The 18,314-nt window shown below is 33.1% G+C and overlaps 2 protein-coding genes and 1 long non-coding RNA gene across 8 annotated transcripts; 2 read left to right on the forward strand and 1 right to left on the reverse strand.

Annotated features, from left to right (window-relative positions):
- The first annotated feature begins 542 nt into the window (after positions 1 to 542).
- Positions 543 to 18,042, forward strand: LOC103575460 (inositol-pentakisphosphate 2-kinase). Of its 2 annotated transcripts, none has more exons than XM_008555259.1 (7): positions 543 to 862; positions 14,745 to 14,965; positions 15,515 to 15,722; positions 15,976 to 16,175; positions 16,306 to 16,752; positions 17,206 to 17,522; positions 17,605 to 18,042. In XM_008555259.1, the coding sequence occupies exons 2-7, from the start codon at positions 14,873 to 14,875 to the stop codon at positions 17,771 to 17,773; spliced, it is 1,434 nt and encodes a 477-aa protein (XP_008553481.1). In that variant the 5' UTR covers positions 543 to 862; positions 14,745 to 14,872; the 3' UTR covers positions 17,774 to 18,042. The 2 variants fall into 2 exon arrangements, with proteins under 2 accessions (XP_008553481.1, XP_008553488.1); XM_008555266.3 differs by lacking the exon at positions 543 to 862 and adding an exon at positions 929 to 1,314.
- LOC103575438 (uncharacterized) lies at positions 1,339 to 5,914 on the reverse strand. Of its 5 annotated transcripts, none has more exons than XR_549307.2 (4): positions 4,035 to 5,914; positions 3,454 to 3,931; positions 3,236 to 3,331; positions 1,342 to 3,152 (listed from the first exon to the last, which is right to left on the reverse strand). It is a non-coding gene; the product is annotated as an uncharacterized LOC103575438 (long non-coding RNA). The 5 variants fall into 5 exon arrangements; XR_549306.2 differs by having other exon boundaries at positions 3,454 to 3,936; XR_549305.2 differs by having other exon boundaries at positions 1,344 to 3,152; positions 3,454 to 5,626; positions 5,709 to 5,914.
- On the forward strand, positions 8,080 to 9,546 carry LOC103575451 (protein BTG2). The gene has a single exon (XM_008555247.3). The coding sequence runs from the start codon at positions 8,851 to 8,853 to the stop codon at positions 9,457 to 9,459; it is 609 nt and encodes a 202-aa protein (XP_008553469.2). The 5' UTR covers positions 8,080 to 8,850; the 3' UTR covers positions 9,460 to 9,546.
- Positions 18,043 to 18,314: the final 272 nt, after the last annotated feature.

The following is an 18,314-nucleotide window of genomic DNA, read 5'->3' on the forward strand; positions in this document are numbered from 1 at the left end:
TTTCCCGAGTCATATTATTAAGTATTTCTAAAAATAATTTTAAATGAGGGAGATATTTTCCAAAATTTGAATTTATAATTTACCTACGATGACCCATTTTTCCTTATTTCGAAATTTAAACCAATTCTCAACATCATAGCACTCGAAAATTAGCAAACATCAGACAAATTTGAAAATAATAATTAAAAAAATAAAGTTTATAAAAAACTTGTTAATTTAAAAATTTTTCAACCGCGCATTTTTTAGAAATTTAATTTTATTAATTATTTTCTCTATTTATTAATAATTTAAAATTTGTCTGCTGCATTGACACTCATAAAATATTCAAATAAAACCGCCAATGATTTAGATCAATCTTCAACTGACAACAAATTTTAATCAATCAGAATCTATCTGATATTTCCCGCTCGTATTTCTCATGGATCCTCAACTCCCATTGGTCCACCACTGTCATGACGTAAAAAAGTAAAATATGATTGGTCCTTAGCAGCCACTGCAATTGAAAATCCATCAAACTGAAAAAATAACCGTTGGCGCCGGTATAGTCGGTTATTCCCGCGCATGTCCGCCGTTGCAAAGCCATGCCTTTGTTAAAAATTATTAAATAAATACAATTAAAAATAAATATCTTAAATTTATAAATACATTTATCTAATAATAACCTACTGCGTAATATTTATCGCGAGTGTAAATAATAAAAATGTTATAAAATTAACATACACATGCAAAAAAAATGTTTGACCTTTCACTCTTTGTTCAGTGCAATAAGGATCATGAATAAAATACCGGATTACTTATCCCAGGATTTATTTATCAAAACAATTAAATGGAGATTACCAGCTCTAAAAAATTTATTATTTACGTAAGTAATTATCTAACAAATATTAAATAATCATGTCTGCAATTAAAATATTAAATAATCATGACGTGTCTCGTGATCAAAAAAAAAAATTTAGTCAACAAATAATCGGTTATCTCGTAATTAACAACAAACAAAATATTACTACATAATTACTGAACCCTAGTAAGTATCATCATTACTCAATACATTGTGTACGTTTATCATAAATTTATCAGTCGGCCGGTGCTGCCACCTCGTGATCGTGTCCTATGTCCAGCTGCTGCTTGCCTGTAGAATAAAAAAACAAAAACAAAAAATAAAATGAAGAAAAAAATATGTGACGTAGAATGACCTAGAGTAATATTGAAGTCTGTAAATTATCAACTGAAACTTGACCTGTAAAGACAATCAAAGTGCGCTTTTAAAAATCAAAAATACATTCAAATAATAATAAGCTGATATTAAGTATGAAGGTAAAAATTCAACAACAAATATGTTATTAATTAAAAACTTTTATGTTTTTTGTCTTGTGTTTATTGGCTGGTCGTCGATAGACCAATCAATTAATTGATCATATAATTATTTTATTTCTTCCTAATGACTAGAGCTATTATAAACATATTATTGAACTCAATCGTCAATAACAAAGTATTTTTGTATAGAAAAAAAAAACCAGTCTTTAATTTTTATACACAAACCGGTGATTTGATAACTGACGTATCGCAGCTACGTCAATAAATTTTTTATTATTCCTAAAAAAATAAAAAATAAAAATGATGGAGAGCAAGAATTAAAATTAGTCATTAAATAAACATGATTGATCAACAAATGAATTCACGTATAAGCTATACTAGCTTAAAAGGATATACTGATATCGCAACATCAGCTTTAAGAGAAGGTTGATGTATATAATATATATATATAAAAACATTGACGCCACGTTGGAGATATGGCAACACCGCGTTTCTCTCGCGTGAGGTCACCAATACCACCAACCAAAGTGTTCTTTCTGTCCTGGTCGCTCTTGTGGACTATTTCTAGCCAGCATAGTCATTCTCTTTCGCTCTCTCTCTCTCTTCAGAATGCTAGGATATTATCCTAGCGCCAATTAGTCTCCGAAAGAGCGGATGGAATATAAGGTTTGGTTGTATAGCATCAAAAGTACATGGAGTACAGACCAAGCCCCTTATTTTGCTGATCTGATGCTTTCTTTCTCTTCATGTACACAATCGACTACTCTCTCAACTCTCAACTCATGGATAATATAATCCGGCTGTAAACTCACGTAGCGATACCCGTATTTTGATATACAATAACCTTTTTTAAATGTAATATTATTTAGCAATCTATGCTAAGGATTATATTTTTTTACAATATATACATCCGCGTTGGTTGTTAACTCTCGTAAATGCAAGAAACTAAATCAAGGTAATACAATCGTAAAGATCGAGGGGCCACGAAGCGTGGGAATCACTTGTCCCGTTGACTCGATCGTTCCCCCTTTACTTTTTACATTATATATATATATATATATATCATATATACATATATATGTACTGCTAAATTGAACTTTTCTATGTGATATAACAAAATATGTCTAATATAAGTTTATCATCAGAAAAAACTAAACCAAGTCTTGGTATCTCTTTTTAGGTTTATTGAAATAAAAGTTTAACTAGCTTTTGCCGCTGGAATAAAGCGGTCACGGTGGCCAGGAAAGGGCGTAACGTGTATGTAGATGTATATAGAGTCACATGTGTGCATGTATACATATTTGTACGCATATGAATAAAAAAACCGTAATAGAAACCGAATGATTCTTTGGAAAAATGGCCCTGCCATTTATTCACCATCTGTATACAACTTCCGCTTGGCAACAGCGCCCTGACTCGCTGCCAGAACTGGTAGCAACACAACATATACACATAACAGCAGCAGAGCAGACAAGACTATGGTTTGGTTGGCTACACCACCATGCAATGTGCTCGATGGTGTTGAAGTTGTTATGTGTGTTGTGTTCACGTCTGCTGGTCTGCTCCAAAACCAGCTGAAGAGAACAAAATAAAGAAAAGAGGAATAAGAAGTATAAGCCACTCGGAGACTCTACACCAGGCCCCTTTTTTTCTCTCGCCTCCGGCCTTTTTCCGTCGTGCCAGCAGTGCTCTTCTCTTCTTGGACTACTATTCATAATACAAGAGCTCTCTCGAGGCCTCATCAACATCAAGAAACCTCCCAATGCTCCTACACCGCACAGCCACATCTATACTTGATCAGCTTCTCACGTTATTCTTTTATACCCAGCATCCATACACTGCTACAAAACAGTTTAACTTTAAATTATAAAGTAACGCTGCTAAACAAAAGTATAAAAGAAATATAATGTTTAATACTGACGCTAAACCCGTAACAGTAAGTGAGCATTGCTTCACATTTATATTGCCCTTGAATCCATTCCTCTGTACTTCCTTTGTATCGACGGACGTGGCTTTCCTGTGAACACAAATTTTTTTAAAAAATATTATTTTCCTTTTTAACTCTTACTTTGACTACTTTTTGTCTGTATATCTATACATATTAGCTGGCATAGAGAGTATTCAGCAATATTCGCTTACCATGACGACAACGACGAGCGTGTTTCCGCCAAGAGCTCCCTTTAGTATCCTGTTACTCGTATACATCATGATCCTCTTTTTGGATAATGTTTTGTTTCTTTGCTTTTACTTAACGCTCACATCTTCCACGAACCTCGTATACACCCGAGACACCGACACCAAGACCTAGAGACTCAACGTCAGCAACTGAAATAATAAAACAAAGAGCCAGCAACAACAACAAAAAAATATAACCATGTAACATAAAAGACAAGTTGGACGGAAGCGAGGAAACCATCAAACGAAACATCACTACACACCAACACCATATTATCTTAGTTCTTTTGTTGCGTCTATCTCTGTCTGATCCGTGAAAGTTTCATCTAATCGATCCAACATCATACGCCATTAAATTATCCATTCATCACACCCACGTATGATAAACCGCTGAGGTGAAATATCAAGGTGGGCGTTAAGTAGTCGAAGGAAAAGGAAAATTCTATACTTAAATCATATAATAATCAACTTAGTATCAGTTTTTTTAAAAATAAACTTTTTTATTCCATAAATATTTTATCTTTGTTAATTTTCTCATGGCATACCATGGGTTCCCCTTGTGTTGCTGGGCCATCGTATCATTGAGTAGTCGGCGTGGTCGTCGCTCAATTTTACCAGCTGCACTCGCCATCTGCCATCATCGACCAAAAAGCCACGGCTCTCCCTTTACACTTATACATATTCATACATATATACATGAATACATACATCCATACACATACACGTCCATGTATGCATACATACAAGCACGTACTCAAAACTACGGGGACATAAAACAGTAAAGTTGCAATTTGAAACTCGACTTCCTCAATTTTTAAATTATCCATATAAGTTTAAAAATCTATAAATGTATAGAAACAGATACTTCCTAGTGTTAATTTCTCGTTATAATGACATTCTAGTTTTTTTAACATATGTCTACATATACGTATGACTACGATAAATATATACGTAGTATACTCGTCGCGTTGGTAGAAACGTGTTTAGATCAACTTATGATTTTACTTTGTCTATTAGTATACACAATGTATAGTAGTAGACATGCAGCTGCATATGCCTCGTTCTCTCCACTGGGATTCACGTTGACAAGCAGGTATTTTTTTTCTTCCTTCATTATTCCTTCTCGTCCATGTTAATTCAACGGAGACGCGCTGAAGCTGAATTACATGAGGGTCCACCCAGAGAACATAATAGCCGAGAATTTTTAGTATGGCTGCAGTGCTACATTAGTATAAACTAGGGAGAGACGGAGAGAGAAAGAGGCTGTAGTACAGAACCTGAAGATCCATCAGGCAAAGAGAATGTGGGTGATTTACAACCTTTTCGGATATACCTGCTGTAATAAAAAAAAAAGTTAAATAGGGACAGAGTAATGTTGTAAGAATATTTGAAAAACTTTTCAATGCAGTATTAAATACAACAGCTGATCTTGGTCGATTTTCCGTCCACACGGAAATTTGATCCTCAGATTTTCCTTCCCAGGTATACTAACACACGGATACTCACTAATACTATTATCGTTCCCAAATACAACCTCCTGCTGGACGAGACTTCAGTCCCCTATAATGACGCGAAAAAGAAAATCCTCTACTTCTAGCTAAACCTGTTATTATAGACGTCTACCTGCTGTTTTCTTTTGTCTGGCCTGGAGCTCGCCTCATCTTGAGCTCTTGTGGATCCGACGTCACATAATTTCTGCTTAATCTTGAACACACATCTCTCCTCTAAATGTTTTGAGTTAAAACATAAATATGAAGTAAGAAAATATAAAAATGTCCTTATTGACCTATACGCAATTGATTTTAAAATAATAATGTTTTTTTATCAGCACACATATATTATGTTTACGTCTTCAGAGTTGTTCTTCATTCGCACTCTATTTTCTTTTTATTGTACCATGTATTTTTATAATCTTAATTCAAAAGTATATGTATTAATAATAAACATGTGCGTGTGTAGTGTGTATATGCACACATGCACACACATATATATGTATATGTGTTTTTGAATCTCGATTATACGCGCATCCTCTCCCACATCGTCTCATTGGCTGATTCTCCACTCTCTTTACCACTTCCAGCTCGGCTTCGTTCGATAACCCGTTGTGACGAAACTTAGCAATCTAAAAAAATATATACTTTTTTAAGTACGTCATAAATATCCACTATGATTACTATCTGTAATTTTTAATCCAAAATTTATAGTGAATTTATTTGTACTTTTTATTATTGTTTTTGTTGCTGTCAATTCCGTTGTCACGTCCTTCGATTATTTCAAATGCGTAAAATACTTGGACGTGACGATGATCACGTAAGCACCGATACGAGGCTACTGGTGTTTAACGATCCTTGATGCATATGTACATAAACCTTAAAACTACTACATATTCGATGAAATGCCGCATTTACGTCTATATATAAATATATTCAGCATAAATATATATTTATTTTGCTTGTACGTATTGTACTTTTTCCTTTTTTTTTTTTTTTTTTTTTTTTAATGTACATGTACTTATTATAATAACATTAAATGTTGATGTTGGGTGAAAATAACAGGAGACGATTTTCGAAAAGGATCTGGTGAATAAACGCGTTCTGTACTGGCGCTTTCTCTCACTAAAAACTTTCTTATCCTTAGTCACTTCATGTCAGGATCAATTAGCTCATCTTGATAAAAATTTTAAATTTCATTTAATTCTTAATTAAAATTCAATTAAGCTCTAAAATAATAACTTATTTTTTTTCCTCATTATTAATAAAATTAATAAACTTTTCTATCTTTCTCAATATTTAAGTTGTTGTAATGAAGTGAAATCGTGGATTTAAAATGTTAGATTTGGATTTGGCAATCGGCTGAATAAATCCTAGATGGATATTAAGGTCGGCCTGTTGTACGTCATTGACTTTTCTCTCTCACGGTAACGGTGCTGTAGAACAAGATGTGCCCCGAGTCATTCGCTCGTGGCACTAACGGCACGACCGACTCTTAACTTGTATTATACATACATATATATAATATATATGTATATATACTTATACATAAGTGTACACTATTCTATCAGGTCTTTCTGAGCACGAATAAGATACAGAATATGTACTAGAGTATTATGTACCCAGTGTACAAAGAAGTTGTGTCGGTCGGATAATCAAAAATGATTTGCAGGCCGTAAACTTTCTAGCGATTCCGTTCCTGCATTAGACCAAATGACGGTTTGAAGACATGCGGGTTTTGTATTGGAGTATGTTGCACTTGATAATTATCAATTATGGATAATTTTTCCAGTAAAAATTACCCTCATTTTGGTACAGTTTCAAGCATTAATAGACCTTAGATCTAATCTAAAAGGTTCTAATGACCTGGCGTTAATGCTTCAAGGTGCTAAAAGGACATCTAGATAGTAGCCAAACTTTTATTGTTGTTAGCAGAAATTGGGGAAGTCTACGGTTTCCATGGCGCCGCCTAATGACCACCAATTCTTGTAGAACTCGACGAAATACTCTTTTCAAAAAGCTATAATTTTTTCAAAAATGGAATAACTTGGTCTTTTTTTCTTTTTAAAATTTTCGTCTTTAAATGTGTTTTCCAAAAGAAAATACAAAAAAATTTAAGTGGATTAAAGTCTACGAAATTTTTAACTTTTTTTGACAAAATCGCATTTTTCTCCAAAACTAACCGAGATATGAAGAAATTTTGTCCTCTAAAGTCTTATTTCAGAGAGTTTTACAAGAATTCGTGATCATTTGGCGGCGCCACGGAAATTGCGGAATCCCCAGAAATTGCATTTTATTTCCATGCCATCGAGTAGTATATATACTTATATATTTACTCCATGTCCTCACAGTATCAAACTTTTTAGGTAATTTTTAATAAAAATTTATTTGCGTGCACATATTGTTATCATCATCATCATCATCGTCATCAGATGAACAAAAAGTTCAATTCAATTAATCCTAATAATGATGATTTCGTCAGTCACCTCAGGAGGACAACTTCCTACCGTTAATTAACAATAATTTCTATTACTATTATCAGTAAATGTAACAGCAGTAATATGCCATCATTCTACTTAAATGGAGTGGTAAATATTATGAACACGAGGAGACAAATAAAAAAATAGTCACTAAAAAAATGTGTACCTATAAGAGCAACACGTTTCCAAGCTTTGGGAGTTCCCCCACTGGCTGGTTGTTTGTCGAATAAAATGTTTTTTACTTATTTTTTTCGTTGGACGGTGATGGAAGCGAGGTACGGGTCGTAATCGCTCACACGGTGAGGGGCAAGACCGAGAGAGAGATATAAAATAAGCTGGAGATTGTGTGCTAGTATTGTGCACGTAGCATTGCTTTGTGTGTGAAAATATCCGTGTATAGACCCTCTCCCCTCATGTCTCTCGACCCTCATCATCATTTATTCCTCGGTTCACGGCTAGACAGCTGCTCGAATTTTGCGCCCGAGTCTCCGCGCAGATCGCGGGTCACGTGATCCCTGAAGAGAATAACAAGTAGTGGGGGTAGAATAACAAGAAGTAGGGGAAAATGGAGCTGCGGGATTGGTTAATTGACTCACCACCATCGCTGAATAAAGTGGGAACAAAGAACCGAGGCTTGCATACCGAGTACCGAGGCAACAACTGCTCATTGGGATCAGAAAGTCTTGGATCGTGGACAGTGCGAGTCGTGAGTTACGCGGAGAGACCCAACGTCATTGGTGTAGCGCGTCGTCATTGATTATAATTATTTTTATAATTTAATCTGTACCTAAAGTCAATTCATTTTTGTACCTAATTTTGTACACCGAGTGTTAGATATTTTTTGTTTAACAACAAACCCAGTAATCATTTGAATTAAATTTTTCACGACGACGTTGCTAATTGTGGTGATTGAAATTTTGTTTTGGAAGTGCAGGAAGAGAGATAGAAGAAGAAGGAGAAAAGTTGTGTGAGGTATCATTGTTGGTAAAGAAGATAATTTGATTAGTAAAGTCTAAAATAGTGATTAAAACATAATAAAGTAAATAAACTACCACGACTACTGTGTGAAAGAAGTAGTGGTATGTTTTTTTATTCCACGTTAAATTGAAGAGCCAACGTTATTATTATTATTCCGACCGCTACGCTTGCTGGCGACGCCATTTTGACGAGACTGAGTTGTAGTACAATTGGAAAGTTGTGTACCGTAAAATAAAATATTTTTTTGTTGTATGTAAACCGTGATCTCACGTTACTGATTATATTTTTTTTCTTTACTTAAAAGTTTTGTAAAGAAAAATTAAGTACCAGTCGAAGACCTGGCGACGAGGAAGAAGAAGAAAATTTTTAAAAATTCATTTATCAATTATATTGTCAGCCATAAACAATAAAATATGAGGGTGGAAATAGTATCAGCGACGGACTTTTTAGTCCAATTACTGAGAATAAGATCAGACCACATGCCCGAGTATCATTTGTCAGAGCATCAACTGGAGATGTTCAAATTATCACTGACCGAGGTATTGCGACACCATTATACGGATCATTGGTTCCCTGATACTCCAAACCGTGGATCTGGTTACCGCTGCCTCCGTATCAATGGGAAAATGGACCCCGTGATCGCCCAAGCAGGAGCCAACGTAGGCCTGGTGCCAAGACTACTCCGAGCATCGTTCCCGAGGGAACTGACGATGTGGATCGACCCTTCAGAAGTTTCATACCGAATTGGAGAAAACGGGTCCATCTGTGTTTTATACGAACGGAGTGAACCGGAACCCGAAGAAATAACACCGAGGCCATCTTCATCATCATCATTATCATCATCGTCCTCGTCAACTTACTCATCGAGCTCATCAGCCTCCTCATCATCCGGTATGTCACCGTCACCCACATCGTCCCTTGGCAGCATTTCTCAACAACAGCAATTTGAGAGCTGCAAGGGCTCACTTATGCACGAGCACTCGCAATTTAATGAGCAATTCGCGGCGTTTGTCTCCAGTTGAATTATCAATAATAATAATATTAATATATCACGACGGGCCTAGTGCTACGTCTAAATCTTCTTGTGTTTCCTCGTATTGTTTCGCCAATTGTCATAAAACTAAATGTATTTTATCACGAGTTACTACATGATAATTAATCCTTGTCTCAGCATCAACATCAACCGAAGATTAATTGTTATAAACAAAAAATAACTACAGCTGATAAATAATTTATTATTAAAGAAGAAAAAATTAATTACTTGAACGCCATATTGGACGCTCCCGTCCAACCACCAGTCCGTCCATCTGACTCATATTTTCTTGTGCCTCAACAACAGCAAGAAAAAAAAATGAATAAAACCGGCAGACCAACACGTCATTGATGCATCATCATCATCACCATCATCATCATCTTTACGAACCATGGAACTCATACGAGAAAACTGATCTCAATACTTTAAATACTTTATTGATATAATACTTGTGTAATTCATCCTGTTAATTTTTGTTTTTCTCTTTGTACACCTCTGTCACACGAGGTCAACCCACCTATCCAACGGACACGGAGTCATCGTGATCACTCGGTTCGAGTCCGCGGATTATTTTTTTTCTTTTTTTTTCTGTCAACGAGCGAGCAACAGCAGTCAGCAAGGGCCAGTACATCAGGTCCACAGTGACTTGAGCACACGAGAAAGCTCGTTGCACCAAACAACAACAACAGCAGCAGCAGCAGCAACAACAGTACCACCGTCACCCAGCATCAATCGCTCTTTATATGCAAATGTATATAGACATATAGCGTTTTAGGTAGATATTTACAGTGCACATTACTGTGTACACTGTGATCTTTTATTGTATATTTACATCCTTTAAAACAGCTGTGATTTTCTCCATGCAAAGGGTAAATGAAATTATTAATGTATGAATGTCATTTGATTATATATTTTTTTTTAATGTTTGTCTAGTAACTTATGAATGTCAAGCTGTGTCTACTTGCGTCATTTAAATGAGAGTTGGTAACGAGGTTTGAGAAAAAGAAGGCGATCGAAGCGTGTATGAGAATGTATGTATTGTTTTGCTTGATTATTTACTATTTGATAACCAGTGCTATCGGAGAGGCTACAATGACAAATCGATATGAATATTACGATAAAAATGATAAAAATTAATTCCATATAAATGTACAAATCTATATAATTATTGTAATATAAATATATATTGTTTTCGTCTTTGTTTATAAAACAAAGTTTATTTAATTATTATTTTTAAAAATATTAATCTCCGAGAGCAATGTTTTAATAATTAATTATTAATGAATGTGATGTAGGAATGTTCTGGTGAATAAATAAAGTGTAAATGTTGAGTTTGCCGTATGAATGTTTAAAAAGTATGTGCAAAGATTGATTTTGCGTTCGCAGATTAATCGTTTTGATGAAAAATAGTTGCCAATATCTACAGAAATTTTAAAAAATCGTCACGTACGCCGGTGGACGAATGCTCTGTGTACGTAGCAATTATTAACGACGTCTGTGATTATCATTAACATAGAAAAGAAATGATGTATAATGAAGGAGAGAGAAAGAGAGAGGGTGTTTGAGATAATAGAGGAAGCGAGAGAAATTTTAAAGAAAGACAATATTTAATATCGATAAATATCAAGTGTTAATCGATCAACTTTTAACGCATATACCGTTTTAAATAATTAAAAAGTATGAAAATTATGTAAAGTATATATGTATTTATATATTGAATATTAATTATAAAGGTAAATCAACTTAAAAGTATAGATATGTATATACATATATCTAATTTTTAATAATGTGATGATAAAAAATATGTGCACGTAGCGATTTCCAAACTTTATTCGTCCTCTTTTGCCGGTTACGCGTCGATTACAATAATAATCATTGTATGGCTAAACTGATGTCATCGTACGCACGCTAATATATATATAAATATATATAAATTTTTTTTGTGTATGTATTTTTTTACTTTTCGAAATAATTCAAAAATTCGCGTACGTCACCGCTTATTTGTAAATAATATTTACTACATTTTTTTTTGACTTGGCAAAAAAGAAAAAAATTGTAAATAAGAATATAATTTACATATATTTTATTAAAATTATTTTTTTTCATAAATTTATATATTTACAACCTTGATATTGGATTTATTTTTACAAACAAAAAATTAAAAAAAAAATAAAAAATTTAAAAAAAAAACTACAAAAATTAAAATTCAAAAAAATTGTTAACGGGACGTACGTGTTTTATATATATTTACTTTTATATCAAATGCATTTTTTTTTGTTTTTTATATTGTGCGATTAATAGGTATGTAAAAAAAAAATAATGAATATATATGTACACATATGTAAAAAGTTTATGCAAATATAACAAGTGGACGGAAAAAAAAATAATAATAAAAAATTGATTCGATATCTCAATGATAATGTATCTTATATTTAATAATGCAATAGCGATAAATAGTGCGGCGTGCGAAGATATTTTATTTTATTTGTATGAATTTTTATTGTAATTAACGAAAGAAAAATAAGAAAACAAAAAAAAAAAAGAAAAAGAAAAATAGAAAAAAAAAATATATATATTACTATATATATGGATATTCTCACATCTTGTAATTATACGTAGAGTCCTTCAGGAAGAATTTGTACAAACCCGCTGGGATGTTGCCAGCAAGTCTGTGATTTTAGCTTCGTTAATTCAGTATTTTTTTAAAATAAAAAACGTAAAATAAGAAAAAAATATAACGAGACAAAATCGAAACGATGAATAAGAAATAAACAAAGAAAAAAAATAATAACAAAGTTTGCGAACGGTTATAAGAAAATATTATAAGAATGTATGTGATGATGAGTTTCAAATGCGGAATATAAGTCTGATATAATTGCGAACTAGTTGCGAATGATGGATCTATTAAAAAGAAAATATAAATATATATATTGTTAAATGGGGAACTTAAGTAAAAAAAAATATAAAAAAAAAAAATATGACGACGACGTTGGATTTTAATCAGGGGTGTGATATATTACGTGATAGACGACATGAGGGGCGTGAATTATACAATACAAAAAAAATAATTAACAAAGTCATAATTTTGTTTTTTGTCGATACATTTTATTAATTAATATTATAATAATTTTTTAAATAATTGTGAATAGTCAATTATATAAATGCTACCACCAATTGTACAATTTAATTAATTAATTTTTATCATTGGTCGTACCGTGTGATTATAAACTTTCATTGTGCATTTTATTTTTTAAATGTATGACTGTATTTTATTCATTTTTTTGTCATTTACTTACGCGCATAGTCATCAATCTTAAATTATTTTATCATTCATTTAGTCGAAAAAAAAAACAACACAAATGATTTATTAGTTTTTTTTTTTAAATTAAAATTTGTATCTTTAAATTTCGAAGGTACAATTAACTTTTAAACAATTATGTATCCATTTTGTGACTTTCCAATAATTCAGTCCGTGACGCTCGACGAGCTGCTTCCATTAAATCTGCTCCTGATTTTATACGTCAATGACTTATATAAATACCTGTATAATCGAACGAAATGAATGCATTTTTCTCCTTTTTTTGTTTACAAACTGTCTAGTTTTTTTTAAACTTCAGGTCAGCTGGGGTGACAGAAAAAAATTATTATAAAAATTGTTGAAAAAAAAATACAAAATAAAAAAAAAATAAAAAAAAAAATAAAAAAAAAAAAAAGAAAAATTGCGAGCGGTCGGTGGGGAGGGAAATCAGAGAAACGGGAGGTTACAAAGTAATGAGTGTAATGTTCTGTTAAATATGTAATTATATAATATACAGGAGCGCCCAATAATTATACAATTATATTTAAAAAAAAAACAACAAATACAAAACATAGTATGTAATAGTGTAGATATCATTGTAAAGTCAAAACTCTACTGTCAATCAAGCAAATTATTTGTCTAAATTTAAATTAGATTGTAGTACTCGTTACAATATTACTGTAAAACTTGTCGTAAACCGTTTGAAAAATCTTTATAATCATTGTAAAAATTCCGAAACTAGATTTCTTTTTTTTTATCACTTTCATGATAAGGGGAGAGACCCAGTACCCGATTAGGGAACTAGTACCTGATTACTCCTGTAATTGTATATCTATGTGATAAATATACAAATATATGAAGTGATCGGGTAGTTCCCTGATAGGTACTGGATCTTTTACCCTGCAGAGAAACTAAAATTCCGTAATTAATTTGTAATAAACAAAAAGCGAACACATGCAGCAGACTTTTACGAGGAAACACTCGATCCTTAGATATGTAGGTTCACTATTATTATTAATATTATTTTTATTATTATATTATATTATTATTATTATATATAAAAAAAACTACATCTATATTATATCAATGTATAATTATATTTTTAGTTATTAAGTTACAAAACTATAATTTCCCGCTTGTACATATACGCCGTGAGCTCGAAAAAATTAATTAATCTTTAACGAAAAAAAACGTAATGATAAAAAAATCTATAATTTTTTCGACTGTTTTTGTACAGAGATAATAATAAAAACAAAGGCCTCGTGCTTATGGAATTTCACGAATAATAATTGTTAATGTTTTATCATTTATTTATTTACTATCCATACCCCCTGGCCTTTCCTCTATTCATCTTCTTGATTAATGACAATAGATAAGTTTTTAAAATAAAATTATTATATATATATAAGATATCTATACATTTAGAAAGAAGAAGAAATTTTCGCCCCAAGTAAATTAATTTTCAATTTCTGAAGCAAAAAATTTCTGAGGACAAGTTTTTAGCGCCAAGAAATCCTTTTTTTTTGGTTTAGATTAATGTGTACACAATACATATAAGTTTTATCTACACAAAGCGCGATATGCGATAGTCTTTAATATTATGGTAGCAATCGATTGAGGGAACGTTCGAGCGACCTACAAGCGCACGCAGAATCATCATATATACCATGCCGTTGTAGTTGTTGGAGCAACGGATAGCGAGGAGGTCAACGGCGGTTGTTGCCCTGGCCGTCAGAGTCTCCTCGGTTTCTTGTCACTTGGCCTCGCTACCAACAATTATACATACTAGACATCAATGTCTCCAATTTATGTCTCATCACCATCATTTATTATTCTTATTGTTTTTAAACTCCAATAGAGATCTGACTTGCTCCGTCTTTATCTTTATCATTATCATCATCAATGTCTGCCCTTTGAAACCCAAACATTTATCATCTCTAATCTAAAAATTAAAAAATAATAATAATAAATTACAGTTGCAGTTGGATGGAAAATTAGAAAGTAAAATGGACCGGGTAATATTGAGAATAAACCAAAATGGCCATCAGTTGACACCAACGTGAAAGATAATTAAGTCTGGACTGGATATATTTATAAATAGCGGATGGACGTGATGGAAGTTGGCGAACTAGATGATATCGATGGATGCTGCTATCGTGGAGAAGGGAATGCCAACTTGGTCATATCACTTCCAGCTGTAAGTATTAATTTTTATGACAATAATTTGAGCAATGTCTATAAATACACATGTTCAATTTAACGGAGTTTACGTAAAAGCCCTTGAGTATCTGGGGAAAACCCGCAGTCAGCGTCTTCTAGACCTTTTAGCATAAAATCTATTTTGACGATGCCACGACAAAGCTGCTATTGCTGCCGGTGCCTTGCCTTGGCTTGATAAATGCATACATGACGCATAGAGTAGACCACTCAGGCGATGACTGCCACGTCAGCGAATACGGCCTGTCGACGGGTTTAGAACCACTATCGATTATTTAGTCCAGCTTTCTGTTTAATTACAAATTGTAGATAAAAATAGTTGAAAAACTAAAAAATAAATAGATAAAAAATAATGTAACAAAAAAAAAAAAATTTCTCCTCTTTCATAACGGTTACACAAACACGTTATATATAAGTCTATATATATAATGTATGTACATATATGTAAAGTTTATATACATTACATTGGCTCATTACAATGCCAGAAAAGTAACGGGTGAAAGGGAATGACATTTGTTTAAATTTTCAGGCCAGAAGCGTGCTGCGATTTCGTAAAATAAAATCACCAGACGAATTACCAGCCGATGGTGGAAGATCACGAGTTGAATTTGAGTACAAATTTTACAAGGAAATAATTACTAAGTACCTGGGTAATTTTGTTAAGGAGCCAAAAATTATAAAATGCCATCCTAGAGACATACCGCACTGGAATAAACGCATCGAACCTCATCGATCAGGTAATACACCAAAAAAACTACTGTAAAATAAGTACGTACGTACATACACTCGGACATCATCTGAAATTAGTCAGAGTAACTTCCTAGAGCCTCAAAACGTCAATATTTGTTAGAAATTCGGACCGAAACCAATAACTTGCCTTTTTTTTACATTTTAAATTTAAATTTTTTAGCGGGAAGTTTAAAACTACAGTAGAATAAGTACGAGTTAATTATTAGCAAAGTATAATTATATTATTTTAAAATGTCACAGGTCACCGTCGTCACAAGAGTTTGTTCGAGGAATATGGAACTATACTTCCAGACTACACATTATTGCCGTTAGAACTCGAAGGAAAGATACGAGGGGAGAAGCCGACGTTCTGCGTTGAGATAAAACCTAAACAAGGCTTTATGCCGGAGGCTGATCGCCACGTACAGAGATGTCCTTACTGCGTCAATCAATTTTATAAGGTTTTTTTTTTTATGCTCTTCTCGGTTATATTTTTATCATGTGGATAAAAATATATCGATGCAAATTGAGTTATTTCTATTTATGGGAATATATGTGTTATAAATAAAGTGTAATGTTGCTCGGTTTTAGCTCGCTAAGAAAACAATATCAAGACGCAGCGGTTACTGTCCATGTGACCTCTTTTCTGGTGATACAAGTAGAGTGAAACGTGCGATTGATGCACTAGTAGAAACACCGCAGAATAATTTCATCGTCTTTAAAAATGGGCAGCGTGTCTGGGCCGAGGGATATGAGCGTATGGAATTGGAGCGGTTGTTAGCCGAATGGTTTTCAAACGGCTCGTCTCACGATATACAACGGCTCTATGAGGACTTGAGTCACCTCCTTTCCGAGGCGCTGCTTCGTGAGTTTCCCGTAGGCAAAGACGATGATGATGATGATGATGATGATGCTCCTACTTCCTTGTTGGATCCAATTAAACAAGTTCAAGCGGTACCGGTTCTGGTGGAACAGCAGCATCAACTCGATCGTGAGACGATAAATAAAGCTGCTATTCATTTTAATTTACTAAACGAGGTACATATTAATCTTAACTACTTTACATGTTACATTGTAATGAAATTTATATAATAATATAGTACACATATACAGAAAAAAAAGATTTCTTGACGCAGAAAATTTCACTCGCTCTCAGAAAATTTTTATTTGCCCTAAAAAATTTCTTTCACCAAGATATTATTTTTTTTCAGTGTACCATTAGTATAGAGCAGAAGTACCAGTTTTGGCCACTTAGAAATTTTGATTAAAATAGTTTGCAAAATACGCAATAAGATAATTAATTTTTGAAAAGTGTTCGATGATATTTTTATCACACGATTACAATGGAATTGTTTTCTAATACTTTTTCATAAATTAAAATAAAGTACTAAGTGTCAAAAATTGGAATCGTGGCCACGAATGCAACTTCTACCCTATAAGACTTTTTTTTCATTTAAATTTTATTTATTTGTATATCGCTGCTATTTACAGGCATGTGATTTTCCTCGTGGAAATTTACCTCGGGGCTCGGTGCTAAATTGTATTTATCGTATGCAACAATTGCATTGTATCAGCAGCGATATCGTTTATGCAATCTACTCAATGTATTCATCGATTGTGGATGAACAAATGGTTTATTTTCCAAGTACCGACACAGCAAAACAGTCCTTCTCCTCCACCTCTACCAGCGAGCGCATTTGTAATGACAAGCCGTTAAATAAAACCACAATTGCACTTTTGCGTAATTATTTGTTATTCAGCATCGCACGGGACTGTTCCATTCTTTTATCTTTTCGAGAAATTGATTCGTAAGTTACAATAAATTATTCAAAATCATATCAATTCAAATTTACGCCCTACATGTTTATAATTATTTTATATTTTTTACAGAGAGAGTGCAAAAAATATTCCAAGTGAGCACGTCATTGAGTTTTCACAGCAACAACGCTACTTTTCATTCAGCATCGGTATCACGGATGTGGATCCGAAGAATCTTAATCGCATTGAAAAACATCGCGAGCGTACAATCCGTGCCTTGAACTCCGTAACAGTTGACTGAAGATCAACATCAGCATCATCATTTTGCTACAAAAACAAAACACGGCTGCATAAATTTTAACAATGGAGCATTTCTTACTCAAAAGCTGTGATTATCCAGCGTTCAATGCACACTCCCCCCACAGCGCATCAAATAATAACTTTTATAATGATATACCACATGTTAATGTAAAATGTATCACTATGATATGTAGCAACCAGTTGATAAAACAAAAAAATATAATGCCAATAAATCATTCATGTCATTCATCATTCATCTGATAATGTGTATATTACTCTATCTCTTTAGTATCATAACTTTATTTTTAAGCCTTGCCAATAACAATGTAACATATATGTAGATGTATATTTATTTAGAAGACATAAAACATATGTAATCCGGTAGATTTTTATGATTCAACGAGCTAGCTTATGATAAGAATGAAAAAAAAAGACATAAGTAAATATAATAGCGGAAGAATGAAGGTGACTCGCGGGACGTCTACCTCAAGCTGTTGATTGTGTCAGAATCGATCGTCTTATCAAGTACACCAGGGAATGGT

Source organism: Microplitis demolitor, chromosome 7, assembly GCF_026212275.2.
Source record: "Microplitis demolitor isolate Queensland-Clemson2020A chromosome 7, iyMicDemo2.1a, whole genome shotgun sequence".
Lineage (NCBI taxonomy): Eukaryota > Metazoa > Arthropoda > Insecta > Hymenoptera > Braconidae > Microplitis > Microplitis demolitor.

Coding starts and splice junctions, on each gene's coding strand:
- LOC103575451 (XM_008555247.3), top strand. CDS start 8,851: ATGAGGGTGGAAATAGTATCAGCGACGGACTTTTTAGTCCAATTACTG.
- LOC103575460 (XM_008555259.1), top strand. CDS start 14,873: ATGGACGTGATGGAAGTTGGCGAACTAGATGATATCGATGGATGCTGC. Junction 16,753..17,205: donor ATTTTAATTTACTAAACGAG/GTACATATTAAT, acceptor TGCTATTTACAG/GCATGTGATTTTCCTCGTGG. Junction 17,523..17,604: donor TCTTTTCGAGAAATTGATTC/GTAAGTTACAAT, acceptor TATTTTTTACAG/AGAGAGTGCAAAAAATATTC.